At 41.0% G+C, this 19,640-nt stretch overlaps 1 protein-coding gene across 1 annotated transcript in view; it reads left to right on the top strand.

Moving 5' to 3' along the window:
• Positions 1-19,640, top strand: part of LOC126199242 (katanin-interacting protein-like) — a 349,391-nt gene that overhangs the window by 288,149 nt on the left and 41,602 nt on the right. Inside the window, exon 12 of the mRNA XM_049936035.1 lies at positions 12,462-12,601. Within this exon, the coding sequence (XP_049791992.1) occupies positions 12,462-12,601 (140 nt within the window). The remainder of the gene's footprint in view (positions 1-12,461; positions 12,602-19,640) is intronic.

A 19,640-nucleotide genomic window follows, 5' to 3' on the forward strand; every position in this document is an offset into this window, starting at 1 on the left:
AGACCACACATGAGTGCTGCAACAATCTAAGATCTTGGGTTCACTGTCATCGATCATCCTCCATACAGTCCCGACATGGCCCCATCCACTGTCATCTGTTTCCAAAACTTAAAGAAAACCTTTGACAACTTCACTTTGAGAGTGATAAAGAAGTACTACTAGAGGTGAGGTTGTGGTTCCATCAGCAAAGTTAAACATTCTACTGTGATGGTATCAACAAATTGGTCTCACATTGGGAGAAATGTGTTCATTGCCAGGGTGACTGTGTTGAGAGATGTGTTGTATCCATCTTCTTGGACACTGTGGTGGCTAGTAATAAAACAGTTAATTAGAATACTCAGAATGAGTAATACATCATTAATTGGAACGAAGCTTATCTCTGGTTGCCAGGCTTGGCTGTACCTATGGAACTGCACATATGGACTTGCACTTCAGAGCATACTAAATGAGACATGATTACTACTTGGAAAAATGATACAATTTCAGAATGGCCATACTGTAGCTTCACTACAGTCACTAGAAAGCACAAGTTTAGTATTATCATTTAGGCACAGGAGACAGAAGTCTCTTCACTCCCCAACCATTGACACGGGCAGTGTCACGGTGACTAAGTAGCACAACAACATTGCTCTGACAGGAACTTTTTGCAAGTGGACAGGATCTGACCTTAAACAGAACTGCTCTTCTGGCCTCTAGTGATGGTACTTCAGGTTAGAGGCACAGTGGCGCTGCCTCAGAACTATGGGAGTCATGGCTTCTTCTTAGCATCACATTTGCACCTCATGATATCACATTGCTGTGCAGTATCTCTGTGGTGGTTAATACTTCTTGCACTGCTCTTGACACTCAACAGTGCCACGGCACGATGGTGTGGGGGGAGGATGAACCACCAACGCAATTGTGGAGGTAAGTGCCAAAACTTTGGTTGGCAACGAGCACCCACCCACAACCAGGTATCCACCCAACACTTGGTTGTAAACACTGACTTTGAAGCCAACCACAGGCTGCGCTTGGGCGGCAGAGACAGATAATCCATCAGGCGGGCCTGAGGAGGCGAAGGCTGGGGCGTCTGGCCAAGCAGTTGGGCATGATCCTGTTACTGGTTGTGTTACGGGCTGCCAGCATGTTTGCAAAGCAAAGCTGGTGGCAGCACCAGGTCAACTTCTGTGGGCATCTCCTGCTGCAGTTTTGACCTTGCTGCAGGAGGCAATGTCTGCGGTGGCTGCTGCATGCCCTGGTTGTGTGCTGTATCTGTGAACAGAAAGCAGGCGGCGGAAATATCCTGAGTGGATTGGTCAAAGCTGGTTCCAACGCTGCCTGTGCAACTCCGTCAGACCGTGTATGACGTAAGTGGAATAGGACGACACCTCAGGCACCACACCCCATTCCCATCTATGACCCCTGCTAACACACAAACGCAAACTGGTTCCTGAGACCGAAACTGTGACTCAGAAGAAGGGAAATAGAGTCTGTGTGGCAGACATAGCAAATGGAGCAGAGTCCTATTGCATCGACCTTCAGGAGTTCCACTGGTGATTTAACACCTTTGAGCTGGGAGCAATACGATGACAGAAAAACTTTCAAAGCCTGGTCCGCTGTGTGGGTGGCTCGCAACTTGTCCATTTGTAATTTGAAGGTCCTTATGAAGCGTTCGGCTTCATCATTCAACTGTGGATGAAAGGGCGCTGTAAGGACATGCTTAATACCATTGTCTGCACAAAACTGTTTAAAAGACATGAACTACAGCCCATTATCCAACACTATCACCTCAGGTAAGCCTTCAGTGCAGAAGATCAACATAAGAGCTGATACTGTTCTGACTGATGTGGTAGACTTCATTGGAACAACAAAGGGAAACTTGCTGTATGCATCGACAACCACTAGTCAGCGTATGTTCCAGTATGGCCCAGCAAACTCTATGTGCAGGCATTGCCAAAGTCCATCAGGATGTTACCACTCAAAGTATCACTTTAGAGTAGTCAATTGATACTTTGCACACATTGCACACTGCCAAGTCATGGCCTCTATTTGTGCACACATTTCTGGCCATGTACTGGCCATGTACAGTGGCACCTTGCCAACTGATTTGTGTGGACAATACCCCAATGTCCTTGGTGCAACAGCCAAAGAACTTCCCTCTGGAGGGAGTGAGGGACCATGACTTTTACATTGCCATTTTCAGTGTGCATCAGGAGGACACCCATCTGTACAGAGATGGCATGCTGATGAGCGAAGTAGTGACAAGCAGCTGGGTGGCGGGTCTCTTTTCAGGCTCCACAGCCACCCATGATGAACAAACTTGAGCACCATCTACAGCACCGGGTCCAATGACGTTTCATGTGCCAAACAGTGGAAGGTGACCAGAAAATCTTCGAAAAACTGGATTTCTTCTGAATCAGTGTGATGAGAGGAATCAAACAGAGCATCAGAGCCAATGAGGAGTCTTGACAGGAGGTTGGTGGTGGAGTGTTTGGTACTGGGCTGATGTGACAATTCATACTGGTAATTGAACAAGAGAAGCACTCACCATTGTAACTTCTGTGCTGTACATGCTGGAACGGGCTGGAAGCACCTGAACAGAGCTGTCAGTAGTCTGTGCTCTCTTAACTAGAGAATAGCAGCAACCGTATAAGTATTGGTAGAAATGTGTGACCCCATAAATAATATTCAGTACATCATTTTCAAGTTGGCTGTAGTTCCATTGGGCCTAGGTCAGTGTCTTTGACACAAACACAATGGCCTGTCATTGAAACCCAACACCACACCACTGGCATAAGAAGAGGCATCTAGTGCAGGAATGACAGGCTTGCTGGGGTTCAAGAGGACTTAACACCTATCACTTAGTAGTGCATCTTTCAGCCGCTGGGAAGTGCTCTGACATTTGACCGATCATAAGAATGGAATGCCCTCATGGCACAACCAGTGTAGAGTCTGCAATCTGAGCAGCATTTGGAATAAAATGGATGTAATAGGTTAGCACAGCTTGCAGTTGTGATACATTTGTTGGCACAGGTAAGCTACAAATGACCAGTAAGTGCAACTGTGATGGATGAATGCCATGTAAGCCTTAATCACGTGGCAAAGATACTCAATTTCAATGAGAAGAAGGAACACGTTGAATGGTTGCATGTCAGTTCCCACTTTGGACAACACTTGAAACAGTGCCTCAAAATTTTCTAACTGTTCTGCTGGCATATGACCAGAGACAACTATATTATCTAAATAAAACATTGGAAACTCCAGGGAGTAATATCAGCAGTGTAGGAAAAGACAGATGGCTTCTTTCTGTAAAGAAGATTCTGCCCCGAGATGCTGGAGTAGACAGTTTTGTGTGCATGAGGTTTACTTGCTTGTGTTTATGGATGGAGTTTGTCTCTCTTTTACTGATGAAGGCTGTGGCCAAAAGCTTATGTAAGTGTCTTTTAATGCGCCTGTGTGCATCTTAATATGTCTACTTTATGGTAAGTAGAAATATGTCTTCTACATTGTTGATATCATCTAAATAGTAGGAACCAGAGGTTACTTACAAGGTCAGTTGTTCAAGGTAACTTCTTGAAAATAGCTGGTGTGGAAGTACTACCAAATGGTAATTGCTGAAACTGGATTAATCCCTTGTGTGTGTTGATCACAGAAATCTTCTCTTATTCTTCATCTAAAAGCAGTTGCAGGTAGGGTTCCTGGAGATCAGTTTTTGAAAAGAAATGACCATGACCTAATTTGCCAATCAGATCATCAGGGTGGGACATTGGGAAAGAATCAACAGAAGTTTGTGGGTTGATGGTTGATTTAAAGTCTGCTCAGGGACTCAGCCCACCCATTGGTTTAGTAAGGACTACCAGGGGTGATGCTGATTTGCTGGACGACACTGGTATGTTGCATTGTCTTGCAAGTCTGCAGCATCCCACTCCTGTATGCGTGAGGGACAGGACAGGCATTAAAAAACTTGGGCTGCACATTGTCTTTCATTGTCACATGGGCCTCGAACCCTTGTGCTTTGTCTAAACTACCATGGAACAGAGAAATGTGTCTTTCATTGTCACGTGGGCCGCGAACCCTTGTGCTTTGTCTAAACTACCATGGAACAGAGAACTGTTCTAGTCACATAATGTATTAATATTGGCCATGGGTGGCTGTGGAGCCTGAAAGGAGACCCGCCACCCAGTTGCTTGTCACTACTTTGCTCATCAGCATGCCAGATGAATTAATTTATAACACCTTCCTCTGAATTGACAATTTGAAAACGTCAAAGCTATCTATGCCAAAAATGTCAGTAGACTTGTGAGACCACCACACATGATATAACACTGTTTTAGTAGTACCATGGAATGTGGCTGGTAATCTGCACACTCCAAGCACAGGAATAGATTGTCCACTGTATGCTGACAACGAGTTATGTGGTTGATGAAGCTGTGGAGTACATAACCATTAATATGTAGTGTGGTTGAGCAGCATAATAGTAGCACCAGTATCTAACTGTAAATTAACACACTTGTTGAACGCACGCAACTGAACACACTAATTATTGGATTGCCGATTGATAAGTTCAGAGTTTGTGTCCTGGCAATCTGACAACAGGATCAGTGGAATGTTGTGCAGCAGACACAATATTCACCTCATTAGACATTAGAATCGTTGTCTGACATGGAATGTGAAAGCTGCCTAACAACATCTATACTTAAACATACCAAGTGCACGTGGCCTTGTTTGCCACTTGGCTTTGCGGCATGGGCACTGAGCCCTATCATGTGTTTCAAAGCAACATGAGCAGGACTTTCACAATTGTGCAGGCTGCACTGGGACCTGACAGTGCAACTGGTTTGCACATGACTTAGACGGTGGGTGATATCTGATCTGACCTGAGCAGAAGGTGGAGGGGGGGGGGGGGGGGGGGCAGGTTGGCCCCTGAACAGTCTTACTCTCGACAACAGGTATTACAGGTGCTTGAAAATCATGCTTAGTTACATTGACCATGCCCTGTGACTCAATAATTGGCAATATTGTGCTGAGGTCAGGGTCTTGATGCTATAGTATGGCAGCACAAATATGGGAATCAGACACAGTCTGAGCAATCACATCTCTCATCATAATGTCATTGTTAACTTATCCCACATGGAAACTAAAAGCGGTATTGTCTGGTAAGGCTGTGAAGTTCTGTTACCCACTGTTTGTAGGACTGTCCTGGCTGCTGTTTTAATCTCAGTCCAGTAATCTTATAATGACCAGCCGCTATATGCACTTGTGATTTAAAATGACTTGACAGTTTGTCAAATAACTCTTCATAGGAGATCTCATGAGGTTGGCAATCTGAAATCTGTTTCACTGAGCCTATGGTGAAGAGAAAATGGTAAATATGCTGGTTATTTGGATTGGATTGTTTGGGGGAGAGACCAAACAGCGAGGTCATTGGTCTCATCGGATTAGGGAAGGATGGGGAAGGAAGTAGGCCATGCCCTTTCAAAGGAACCATCCCAGCATTTGCCTGGAGCGATTTAGGGAGATCATGTAAAACCTAAATCATGATGGCCGGACGTGGGATTGAACCGTTGTCCTCCCGAATGCGAGCCCAGTGTGCTACCACTGTGCCACCTTGCTCGGTAATATGCTGGTTACCTATTACACTATAGGTGTTGAAATGCACCATCATTTGTGCAACATAATCAGCCCAGTTTTTTGCCCCAGAATCTCCCTGAATTTAGGCACTTAAAAACTGTTTTGTTGATTTGTTTCCAATTGAACAGGCTGGGACAGCAGCTGTGGTGCTGCTACAATTCCTTGGAATATTGTAGTAACTGTTCCGCCCTTTGTTCCTGCAATTGTATAGCTTGCATTAAAGGCACATCCAGAAGAGATGTCGTGAACACTCAATATAACAACACACACAAACAGAAAAATATCACTGCTGCAAGAGAGGGTGTGTTACACATTGTGCCTCAGTGAGCTAATTGTGAGCTGCATCCTCGTCATCACTTTACGTGTTGTTTCCGGCTTCTTAGACACTAAGGTAGCTAATAATAAAACAGTTAATTAGAATATTCAGAATAAGTAATACTTTATTAATTGCGACAAAACTTATCTTTTCTCACCAGGCTCAACTGTAGCAATGAAACTGCACACATAGACTTGGGGTTCATAACATACTAAATGAGCCATGATTACTGAGTGAAAAATTGATACAAGTTCAGAATGGCTGTACTGTAGCTTCACTACACTCACTAGAAAACACAAGTTTGTAGACACTTGTTGACACAGTTCTGATAGCACTGTTGGCACAGTTCACATGAGGTGGAAGTGTCTTTACTCCCCAATGTTTGACATGGACTGTGTCACAGCGAGTAGGCAGCACAATGATGTTACTCCAACAGAAACTTCCTGGAAGTTGACAGTACCCGACCTCGAACAGGACTGCCCTCCTGGCTCTGGTTATGCTATTTCAGGGCAGAGGGCCTTGGAAGTACGGGAGGCATAGCTTCTTGTTAGTATCTCGTTGGCAACTTGTGATAGCGCTTTGCGTTGGAGTATCTCTGTGGTGGTCCATATTTCTTGCACAGCCTCTGATACTCAATGACATTGCAAAATAAATATGTAGACATGAAGAATAAAGAAGTAGAATGTTAATAATGTTTGTTTTATTTAAAAGCTTTTAGAGTTTTCACATAAAAAATTTTGGAGGCATTACGTTTCAGCATGCATTTGTATCAAATATAGGGACAAACAGTTCAAGAGAAAATCACAGCAGTATGTTGAAAAATATCTCTCATCAAAATGCAGTCATGTGAAAGTATCACCAACTTCTCTTTCTGAAATTAAGAAAATTGTATATTCTCTCAAAAATAAAAGCTCATCTGGATTTGATGGTGTTTCCAACAGAGTACTAAAGACTTGTTCCCATGTAATAAGCCCTGTCTTATCTGAAATATGTAATGCATCACTTACTCACGGCATTTTTCCTGAGAGATTAAAATATGTCATTGTTAATCCCTTCTATCAGGAAGGTGATACGAGACTTCTTAATAACTACTGACCTGTTTCACTGCTGATGTCATTTCCCACATTATTTGAGAAGGTGGTGTTTTCTAGAATAGTCTCCTACTCGAGCAACAATTGTATCCTCATTAAATCACAGTTTGGGTTTCAGAAGAGTTGCCCTGCTGAAAATGCTATTTACACATGCACTCACCAAATATTAGAAGTATTAAATAAAAAAATACATCTGTTTGGTATTTTCTGTGGCCTAAAGCATTTGACTGTGTGAACCACAGTATCCTTCTAGATAAAATGTGGTTTAATGTGAGTGTTAATGTAACCTACCTATGGACACTATCATATTTAACCAAAAGAATGCAAAAACTTGTACTTAGTAATGCAACAAATGTAATCAGGGAACATCTCACCATTATTCCCCATACACGTAAATGATCATCCATGTAGTACTCAACAAGCAGAATTAATTCTTTTGTGGATGACACTAGTATTGTAATCAGTCCATACAGTGACAGGAGAAATGGTAGGCAATGTTCTTAACAGACATTGACTAATTTTTCACAAATTGTGCCACTCTCAATTTTAAGAAGACAAAACATGTTCATTTCTGCACATCTAGAGGTACTACACCAGTGCCAAGTGTAACATGTGGTGAGGAAATAATAAATAAGGTGTTCATATTGAAGATAATTTAAACTGGAAAATGCATATTTTCGCACTCCTAAAACAACTCCTCATTTGCACTTATAATATTTTCAAATCTTGAGGAGAAACAAATCAGTAAGGTGGCATATTTTCATTCAGTAATGTCATACAGAATAATATTGTGGGGTAAATCATCTTTAGGAAAGAAAGCCTTCATTGCTGAAAAATATGCTGTAAAAATAATATGTGGTACTCACCATCATCTTGTAGACGTCTGTTTAAGGAATTAGGCATCTTGTCTACTGCTTCATAGTATATTTCTTTCGTAATGAAATTTGTTGTAAATAACCCACTGCAGTTCTGCAATTGGAAAGGAACAATGAGTCACATAATTACATCACCAAAAAGAAAGATTACATTCATTACATCACATCAAAATTGTCTTCAGCAGAAAAAGGGGTGCATAATGCTGCAACTAAAACCTTTGATCACTTACCCAGTGATATAAAATGTCTGGCAGACAGCAAAATACAATTTGAAAACAAACTGAAAGTTTCTCCTTGACAACTACTAATCTGTGGAAGAATTTCTATTATTGTGAGGTGTAAAAGAGGATAGACAGGAATTATTAACTAACAACTGTGTTTTCTTTTCATAATTCACACCTATACATGCTCAGTATGTAGCCATATTTGTGATGTGATTGTAAAATGACTTGTTCCACATCATTACAATTCGTCATGCAAATGATCCATAGAACATGAAACTAACTAACTAATGCTTTGTGAATTTACCATTCAAACAGTGCATCATGTTAATAACTATTATGTAGCTCCTGTAGCTACCATAATTATTACAAGTCCAGCCTCTCACTAACTCACGGAAATATTACAAGTTTCCCAGTGGCTAAGTTGTGTGAAGTTACTGCAAGTCCCACCTGCTGTAACTCTTAGAAATATTACAAGTCGATGAACTTGTCTTGTAAAACTTCTAAGTTTTCACTGCTTGCGTGTGAGACTTTTGCAAGTCCCCAAATTTGTACTTAGGAACATTTCACAAACACTTTAAGTTTGCAATTCACTATCCACTCATCGATACACACATCTGCTGTGTACCAAGTCTTCAAATCGATGGATCCCACTCAGGGTGGAGACCAACTATTTATGCACTCAGACTGTAATGAAATTTATCATACATTTATTTCCCATATATCTAATAAGCATTTCTCTTATATTTAGGATATGTAAAACATCTCAGTCTATAACAAAATTTTCTCAGCTTTCTGATGTTATCTTTAGTTTTTCACTGACTATCTTAGTTTTTACAATAGTTATAGTTTCGTCAGCAGGGTAGTTAATGTATGATGTTTTACTGTTGCAAAATTACAAACATATTGAAATAATTACACTTATGCATAGATACCTTAGCTTAATTTTGCTATGCTGCTGCTACTTTTATTTTATTATTTATTGTGTGAAAGTGATGTTTCTATACCCCAGTATATATACTTCAGGATATAGTTCAAAATATATAAAATGTACAAAATTCTATAAGTACATTCTGATGCAGCTGTTCAAGCTCTATCCATTGAGACATAATGTATCAAAATCTCCACTTCCTTGAAGAGATGTTAAATTTTAAAGTTCATTTTTTTGCAAAACTTTGATCGTACTCAGAAACTTCTATTTTGATTGAGAGTGCATATTTACGAACATACTCATCTTATTTTTCTGTGCAAGTAGCCATGCTTGCTTGTTCTCTAGATGTATTGCATTGGGTTTTACTGAACTTGGACCTATTTAGTAAGTATTGCAGTCCCTTGTTTCTACCAGTGTCTAGCCTCATCAATGACCTCTCTAATGGTCACACATGCTGGGTATTTCCAACCACCAGGCCAAATCCTCAGTTTACTTGCTGCCACCTACAACTGCAGTATCTCTTATACTATAGCCACTGCCAGTCATGGAATCTGAAATCTGCAGTCTCTCAGTTAAGTGTCACAAATACTGCTGGCACCCCGTGGCGAACACTGCAACAGTGGTGCAGACCACCTCTGAGTCCAGCCCAGTGTGGCCAACAAGACCCCTTAGCTGTCAGATACACCACATGCACAGTAATTTCATCTATAAAAGTTCTGTCATACAGGTGTATCTTGATGCTACTTCACAGGCTGCTCTATGACATAGCTAATTAGTGAAACCTCATGTGGTGTCTGACACTGATTGTACTGAAATTGGGATTTGCAGCCTAAATTATGTGAGTGATAAACTCAGTCCAGTTGCTGCAGTATGAGTTTGCATTGGAAATAGGTGTCCCACATCTACTTTTTGTTTTTATTTTATTTATTTATGTTTGTTCTTTCCAACAAATTTCTGTGTTGTAGCCCCATTTTCAGGCAAACATTCCTGTCATCTACCAAGTCATCAGGTTAGAATGCACTAGGCACAGCTAAACTATATTGTACACCAACCAGAGACTATATACTTTGTCAAATGTTAACATCAAATTCGTAAATGCAGTTCATTGTGCCAACATGCTCATAGATTCTTCAAATGGTAAGTCACAGTAATCATAATGCTTTCCATTTCTTTGGAAGGAGAATTTTGTTGACTAGTAACCAATGCAATGCCTAAAAGCTACACAAACCAAGAGGGCATTGTCAGCAACTGCCATACAGGATCTTTCTTTCTGCCAGTGAGCTCACAGCTTTAATTGATAGATAGACTTTTTTCCATAGATCTGTAGTGAGGAAATCATCAAGAATGTTGTACATGTCATAAAAACAAAAATATACAATACATATCTACAAGAGAAAAATATGCTAACTTTCCTTCCACAGATCATAAAAGAAAAGGATCTCGAGGAAGTGAAATACATAAAAAATCTGAAACATATTTTCATTAAAAGTTATCCACACATACCACAAACATGTAATTGTGTATAAACTGACATGCATAAGATAATTTAGAACATTTGCTTATACAGTCCGCAATACAGCACTGAAGATGTACAGAAGATTTTATATAACCATTATTTGATATTAATAATATATACATCAGTTTCTGGACTGAAGACCGCAATAACAACATACATCAGTTGGGTCTACTAAAAAATTTGTCAATGGACTAAAACTCTTATTTCTGTTATTGATTTAGTGAACTGAGCTTTGGGTTTGAAAAAGAAATGCTATGTTATTTATGACATATTCCATTATGGAATAATTATAATAGGAAGCATTACATAGTATTTCAAGTTCCTTGAATAAGCCTCAACTTGCAGTAAAGAAGACACATCAAGTTGCAGACAGGCACAATTAAAAGACACTTACATACAGCTTTTGGCCACAGCCTTCATCAGTAAAGGGTAGACAAACACCATTCACACACACAAGCAAGCACACCTCACACACACACAACTGCCAGCTCCAGCATCTCAGGCCAGAATGCCGATGCTGGAGTTAACAATTGTTTGTGAGTGACCTGTGCTTGCTGGTGTGTGCCTATCATTTACTGATGAAGGCTGTGGCCGAGAGCTAGGTGTACAGGGTGACACTTATTGAACTATATGAAAAAAACATACATTAGGTACAAACTATAGCATGCCCACATTTCTTTCAACACGTAAATGTCACTATAGATATTTGGACATGTTCGATATGTCTGCCATCATTGACGGTGATGTAGTGCAGATGAATAGCGAAATTCTGCATAACGTGCTGAAGTGTTGGAACATCAATGCTGTCGGTGACCTCCTGAATGGCTGTTTTCAGCTCAGCAGTGGTTTTGGGGTTATTGCTGTAGATCTTGCCTTTAATATACAAAAAGGAGTCACATGTGTTCACATCTGGAGAATGTGGCAGCCCATTCCAGTTGCCTCTGGGTACCCTAGAGCCAGAATGCTGTCCCCAGAGTGCTTTTCCAGGACATCAAACATTCCCCTGCTTCGATATGGTTGAGCTCCATCTTAGATGATCCACATCTTGTCGAAATCAGGGTCACTTTGGATAATAGGTATGAAATCATCTTCCAAAACCTTCACGTACTATTCGGTAGTCATCATGCTATCAAGGAATATCACTCCGATTATCCCATGACTGGACGTTGCACACCACACAGTCACCCGTTGAGGGTGAAGAGGCTTCTCGATTGGAAAATGTGGATTCTCAGTCCCCCAAATGGACCAGTTTTGCTTATTGATGAACCCATCCAAATGAAAGTGGGCTTATTCGCTAAACCAAACCATGCATGCACATGCAAATTCTGATCATGCCTTGCAGCAAACCATGCAGTTTGAACATCCTAATGCAAACCGTTCAAAAGTTATGACAATTTTATTTCATACAGTTCAAAAGTTGTCACCCTGTAAGTGTCTTTTAAATGCGCCTATATGCAAATTGGTATGTCCTTATGGTAAGCAGCAATCTGTCTTTTCCTGCTTTGTTGATATTGCTACCTGGAGTTTCTGTTGTTTGAATAAGCCTCTGGATTACATTCTTGAATTCATGACACAACTAATTCGTATTACATGTTCTTGAACTCTGAAAACTTTTAAGTTACTGATAAATTTCCCCAAAATATGAAACTATATGACATCATATGCTGGTTGCATAATAAGTGGGAAGATATTAACTCAAACTTTGTGTCTACCTTAATGCGTTGAATTCTCATTTCTGTGGCGTGACTTAACATTTTTGTATTTTGTCATTACTTATTGAAGTAGTTTTGTTTCTGCTCTGAATGACTGTCTTGGTATAGTTGCAATGGTCTTATTAAGCAATTCATGTTATCCATTAGTATATTTTGCAAATACTATATTAAAATATCATGTTATTTCAGACATTGGAGCATATCCAGACAGTGTGAATGTATTAGAAGGTGTTGAAGGTGATGTGAGAACACCAGAAAAACTCGTGGATGGTGTTAATGACACACTAGATGGTCAACATATGTGGCTGGCCCCAATTCTCCCAGATGAGGTAATTATTCTACTTCAAAGACATACTGAGTAGCTGATGAAATCCAATCAAGCAAACAATGTGAACTTTCTTAATGTAATATGCTCATCCAAATCTGATATTTCTTTGTCAGTTTACTACAGATTGAAAAACTTGGTAAACCCCTTTCAGTTTTAGTACTTAAATGTTAACAAGATTTTAAGTGCACCTAGGAAGCTGTGTGTAAGCCTCTACAGCCATCAGATTCCTCCTTTTCACTATCTCGCTCTAATCCATTCGCTCAATTAAATGTCTATGAATTCTTATTCACAGTGTTCCCTATCTACTTCTACATATATACCCTGCAACCTTCTGTACTTCACATCAGAGAGTGCTTTATAATGTTCTTCAGGTGGTCTGTTTCTAACAGTCTGTTTCTCATTAAAGTACTCAACGACAGTGAACAGATTATCACCATCTCCTCGGAAGGCAAGTTTTATCATACAGTACATCTTTTCATAATATGGTGCAGACATTCTCTTCTGACATTGAAGTTTAGCATGCTATTGCTAGTGAAATCATTAGATACAGATTTGTGAGAGAAAAGGATTGACCATTTACTAGGTCCTGGAACAGAAACATACATTAGAAAGCAGCCAGACACAAATTTAAAAATAATGTTAAATCACTAGAATTTTGTAGATAGGTTTTATAAGGAGCAAGATGGGTAACAAGCAGAAAAAAGTTTAAAACACCATTTTAAATATTAGGATGCGTCATTGTGAAACACCAGTCAAAACGAATATACCAACAACTTGAAAGTCTTTGCTGCATTTGTTGTCAGGGTGACTGACTGGTGGATTCTGATGATACGGGAAAAATAAAAATAACCTGTTAATTTTTATATCTCTCTAATGATAATATAGAACAGATCAAACTAAACATTTAAAATAATCAGTACAAAGTAATTAAAATGAAGAATGATATAAGTTAAAGGAAAACATGGTTTGAGGTCTCCCATATGTGTGCTTTCAAAACCTCCGTACGAACTTGTTTCAGTTTCTGTAATACCGTATTACCTGAGTGTAAGATGACCCCCCCCCCCTCCCCCACCCCCCAATCTCTTAAGAGGCTCCTCAGGAAAAATATATTTTTTAACATAATAATGTACAGAAAGTTCTGATTGAAAATTATGAATTATTTAGGAATAAAGGACACAGCTCACCGAAAGGCAGTAGCACTGTGTCATTGATGGGCACACAAACAAAGGTACAGAGCTTGGCTAGCTTTTAGAATGCATTTCCTTTTTCAAACATGTAGGAAAAACATGCATGCACACATCTGTCCCCATACATTGTCAGGGTTGCCACAAATTCTGGAAATCAGGGAATTTGAAACGTATCAGGGGAATATCAAGGAAACATGAAAAAACACTTGAAAAATCTCGTTGGTTTCATTTCATCAACATGGTGTGTGTAACATATGAATAACTGGCCACACAAGTGGACTTCACGGCAGACCAAAACCACAGGCCATTTCTGTGGGTATCTCTAACTGATCGGGCCTGCCGATCTGAAGCCCATCATTTCCCACTAATTTGTAAGCCCTGCCCATCGGATCTAGTCTCACCGATCTGCCTGCAGTCCAGGTCTGTTTGTGTGTGGTATAATGCAACAGATTTTTGTGATATATCCAAGGACCCAGGACTGTGGTGCTCCTCAGCAGGCCAGAGGCCATGGGCAATGAATTTAAGGAAAATGCGACTGTCTCACCGTAAGTATTTTGTACAGTGCAGCATTTTATGGGCATTTTATTTATTCTGATACATTTTGGCACTTTGAAAAGAATTTATATATTAGGAAGTATGGACGATAAGAAGAAGAAAATTGTGGCATCCGCTGGTGGTTTGTATGCTATGTACTCATATATTTCTCGAAAGAAAAATCACACAATACCTGTAACACAATAGACATAACACAGTGACTAATAACCGACAATAACAAACATAGTGGAACCAACATTTTATTGGTGGTCATCCATAGTGTTGGTTTACACAACTCTTCCTGCCTTATACACTTCTTTCAGGAGGCCTACTTTTTTCTGAGGTTATTTCTGAAATCAGAGAAGGTATTTTAAATCTGTCTTGCGACTCCTAGGAAATGTGTATTTTTGTCACAAATGTGTTTCCGTTTTATTGAAATAAAATAACAACAATGGTCTTACTGGAACACATATACCATTTGCCTTGCTTTTTCCATTTAAAAACAGTTCATTACAAAAGATGTTCACGTTAAGACTTTTGCTCACACGGGGAGAGATCTACCATGGAGCCTCAGCCTTTGCAGCATCTTTTCTCTTCCATGCTGAATGTCTATCTTGCTATTCTTTTTCCACTCCTATAGTGAACATGTGTGGGATGTTTTTATGAATGTTTGGCACTCTCCGTAGCTGACATAAGAACAGTCTCACCACTGTTTTTTGTACCATTTTTCTTTCTTCATTCACCTTGTCCTATCCTTCCTCAGCTTCGGCATTTGAGCTCCTCTTTTTCCTTCCTCCTTCCTGTGCACTCCTGAAGGCCGGCCAATGCATCTGACGTGTAACAGACAAGTAGGATTCGCACATATCTCCTGGTACAGGCTAATCTACCCCTCCCTCACATCACTTGTTGATTGTCACTGACTTCATAAGTAACTCTTTCAATTAGCTTCAAGATGAGTAAGATTTACAATAAATTTTTTACTTATCTTCTTTTCTTGCAGTTGTCTCCAGTTCTTCACATCTAGGGGCTGATTCTTGAAGCTGAAATTTTTGGTGTTATAGTTTCTCATGGTTCCAATTGAAATAAATAATGCTGAAGTATTGTCTGAGCAGTAATTTCTGTTTCTGTAATTTTTATTCTTTCTCTTTTTTCTACGTCACACCGTCTTTAAAATTTCTATTTCAACAAAACCGAAAATTACATTGTTATTGCCAAAAATAAAAACACGTCTGATCACATCAGAGGCATGCCCACTACTAATCCATTCTGCAGTACTAACAATATTCCAAGGAGTTTACAAATTTTCTTGACAAATGAATGTCTACCAATTTATATCATTATTTTATAAATGAACCTGGAAGTAAACATAATAAATATCGTCAAATTGCGCAGTTAATAATAGAAATTTTAAGTGTGCCAGATATTTCCTAATTTCAAATATTTCAAAAAAAGATTTATTTTAACTGTACATACAGAGCTAGTACATACCTATTATAACAACGAAAATAAAGTAATTCTTTTTATGGATTATAGTCTGAAATATATGACATCACATACAAAATCATATGAAATTCTTTTAGAAAAACAGCTGAGATAATATTAACCTGTTTAAAAAATTCCAATTATTTTTGTTATCAATTACTTCTCATGAGGAAAAGTAATGCTAGAGGATGGTGTTCCTTTACAAGGCCAGGCCCCGGGAGGAGTGATTGCCTGAGCTGCTACCTTCCAAAACTGCCGATTGGTCCCTCAGTCCGGTGTTCAGGAGGTGTGACTTGACATGTGAGCAATCACCTAAGGTGGTTGCGCCCCCTTGTGAAGGGGGACCCCAATTGGAAGGAGCACGCTATTGGAGATGCTGGCAATCATGGGGGATTTTCTTGCAATGAGCCAATCGTCTTAACAAAGAGCGTCTACAAAACATAAACAGAATTAGGTTAATGATTCAAAGACCCTCCCAGCTGCACCACGTTCAAATACCCTCCCAGCTGCACCACAGTTACTTGTGGTTTCACGTACTGAAGACAGTCAGTCTTCCACAATGGTAAATCCGTTTATTATTCAGAAAGGTGTTATTGCATTTTCCGGCCCTGTGAAATCTTGCTCTCATTTACAGAATAGCACTTTGCTTTTGGAGACCACTTCTGGTTCTCAGGGACAACAAGTACTTCCTGTGTCTTTTCTCCACAGCTATCCTGTTCATGTCAAGGCCCATCAAACTCTTAATTCTTCCCATGGTGTCATTAACACTAGGCTGCTCAACGGTCTGACTGAGGCCGAACGTACCTCTCTGATCAGGGTGTCATTGCTGTCACTCGGGCGATGAAAAAGGTAGATGTCTCCTTAGTGCCCACACATACACACTTTTTCTCACCTTTGAGAAAGTGGTGCTACTGTCCACACTCAGAGCAGGTTATGAGGTTCTTGCAGTCTGACTGTACATTCCAAACCCGATGTGTAACCACCAGTGTCACAATTTCAACCACACTTGAATGTCTTGTTGACACTCGGCCAAATGTGTAACCTGTGGCAGGGATCTGCACGAGGGTGATTGTCCACCCCCTTCTCCCTGCTGTATCAAATGCAGTGGCAACCATGGTGCATCCTCTCGAGATTGTCCCACATATCTCGATGAGCGGGCTGTCAAGGAGATCCAGGTAAAGGAAAAAGTTCCTTACCCAGTCACTTGCAAGTTATTGGCTTGTTGCAAACCCTGCATTCTACCATCTGGCACTTACAGTACTGTTCTTGCTACATCTCGCTCCATGAAGGACATAGCCACGCAGACATGCGACCTCAAATTCAGCTCTGATGTTGTAAAATCACCCGTTGTTATGCTAGCATCTCAGTCCCCTCATTCAGCTGTGCAACAAGCTATCAAACCCTTGCCTTACAGGGTGAAGGCACCAGCTACACAACTGGCAGGCCGGAAAGAACTGAAGGAATGCTCTTGTGAAGACTTCCTATGACCTTCCACCCAACCAACACCTGAGGCATCCTCTGATAACCAGAAAGACTGGAAGAAGTCCGACAAAGGCAAACAGTCTTCTCCTTCACCGACTCGAAGATCCTCTTCGATGGTGTCGCCACCTTTGCCCGGCTGGCCTCTGTGTTGTCAGTGCACACCACCATCTGTTTTTCTGCAGTGGACTCCGCAGACTGACAGCAGAAGAAAGGTGACTCTTCTGTGGACCTCATGGAGCAGGATCCTCCTGCCTCAGTGCCCTGTAGCAGTGAGTCTTCACAGGCTGGCAGTCGGAAGTCAACATCACTTCATTTTTTCCTCATCATGACTCTCTTCCAATGAAACGTTTATGGCCTTTGATCCAACATAGAGGATTTATGGGTGCTTTTAGAATCGCAGCATCCACTTGTACGCTGCCTTCAGGAAACAAAATTGCCTTCTCATGACCAATTTGAGCTTTTGCATTTCTTCCTAGTCCATTTTGACCTTCTGCCTAAGGTCAGCATTCCATCTCATGAGGTAGTCATGCTACTCATGTGGGTTGATGTTCATAGTCTACACATGTCCCTGTCTGCCTGTCTTCAAACTGTTGCAGTTCGCCTTTTCCTCCCTCTATGAACATTTTCCCTTTGTAACATTTACATCCCTCCATCATTCGATGTCATCAGGGCCGACTTCCTCCAGCTTATTAGGCAGCTAACTCACCCATTTCTGCTGTGCGTTGACTTTAATGTGCCCCGTCTCATTTGGGATTCTCCAAGAACCTGTCTGAGAGGTGCCCCCTTCGCTGACCTTCTTAATCAACGTGACCTTTTCTGTGTTAACACAAGAGCACCCATGTTTCTTTCAGACTCCTCGTACACCTATTCCCATTTGGACCTATCTTTCTGCACTGCCGATCTTGCCCATTGTTTTGAGTAGTCCGTTCATTCTGACACCTACTCGAGCGACTATTTCCCATGTGGTATCTGTTTACTGACTCCTACCCCACCTCTGTGCACACCAAGATCGTAGCTTACTAATGCCAGCTGGAAGCTTTACTCTTACCTGGTGACCTTCAGTGAACGCGATTTCCCCAGTTGTGATGACAAGGTGGAATATCTTACAAACATTACCCTTAATGCCGCAGAACATTCCATTCCTTGCACTTTTTCTTACCATGCCATCTCCAAGTCACTGGGGAAACTGAGATATGCTGTGATGCAATTTGCACTTGGAGACGTGCTCATTGTGTTGTTAAATATTATCCTATAATAGCATACTGGATTCATTGTAAACAGATGCATGTACAGTGTTGTCACACTCTTCAGGATAACATAAAAGGTAGCTGGATTTCATTTGCTTGTTCATTTAAGAGTTCCACCCCCTCTTCTGTTGTGTGGTCCAACCTCCAATAGCTTTCTGTGATCAAGATCCATTCCCCAGTTTCTGGCCTGATAGTAGCAGATGATGTCATCAAGGGCCCTGCTGCTGTCTCCAGCACCCTGGGCCACCATTTTGCGGAAATTTTGAGCTCCTCCCATAATCAGCCACCTTCCTCCATTGGAAATGAGTGGAGGAGGCTCTCTTCTCAGAATCATGAGTGTTGCAATGCATACCGTTACTACAAGGGAACTAGATCATGCTCTCACTTCATCCAGATGCTCTGACCCAAGGCCAGATGCTGTTCATATTCAGAACTTGCAGTACCTTTGTCTTGTGGGCGAGCACTTTCTGCTTAATATGTACAACCACACCTGGGCAGAGAGCAAGTTTCCCAGATGCTAGTGTGAAGCCACTAGCACACCCATACCTAAGCCCGGTAAGGATAAAACACCTTCCTTCTAACTACCGCTCCATCTCTGTCACCAGCTGTTTTTGCAAGGTGATGGAACGTGTGATTCATGCCCAGCTGGTATGGTGCCTCAAGTCTCACAATTTACTAACCATTGCACAGTATGGATTTTGAGCATGGCGTTCTGCAGTTGACCATCTCGCCACTTTGTCCTCCCAAGTCATGAATGGTTTTCTGTGGAAATCCCAGACCGTGGCTGTGTTTTTCGATTTGGAGAAAGCCTACAACACCTGCTGGAGGACTGGTATCCTCCATAACTCTACACGTGGGGCTTCTGTGGCCACCTGCTCTGTTTCCTTGAGGAATTTTTAAAAGATTGAGTTTTCAAAGTATGTGTGGGTTCTGCCTTGTTGGACACCTTTATCCAGGAAAACAGTGTGCCTCTGGGTTCCTTCCTGAGCGTCACCATCTTTGCTATCACCATTAACCCTATAATGGCCTGTCTCAAATCAGGCATCTCCGGCTCCCTTTTTGTTGACGATTTTGCCGTCTATTGCAGTTCTTCATGGACCTGTCTCAT

This window comes from Schistocerca nitens, chromosome 8 (genome assembly GCF_023898315.1).
Source record: "Schistocerca nitens isolate TAMUIC-IGC-003100 chromosome 8, iqSchNite1.1, whole genome shotgun sequence".
Lineage (NCBI taxonomy): Eukaryota > Metazoa > Arthropoda > Insecta > Orthoptera > Acrididae > Schistocerca > Schistocerca nitens.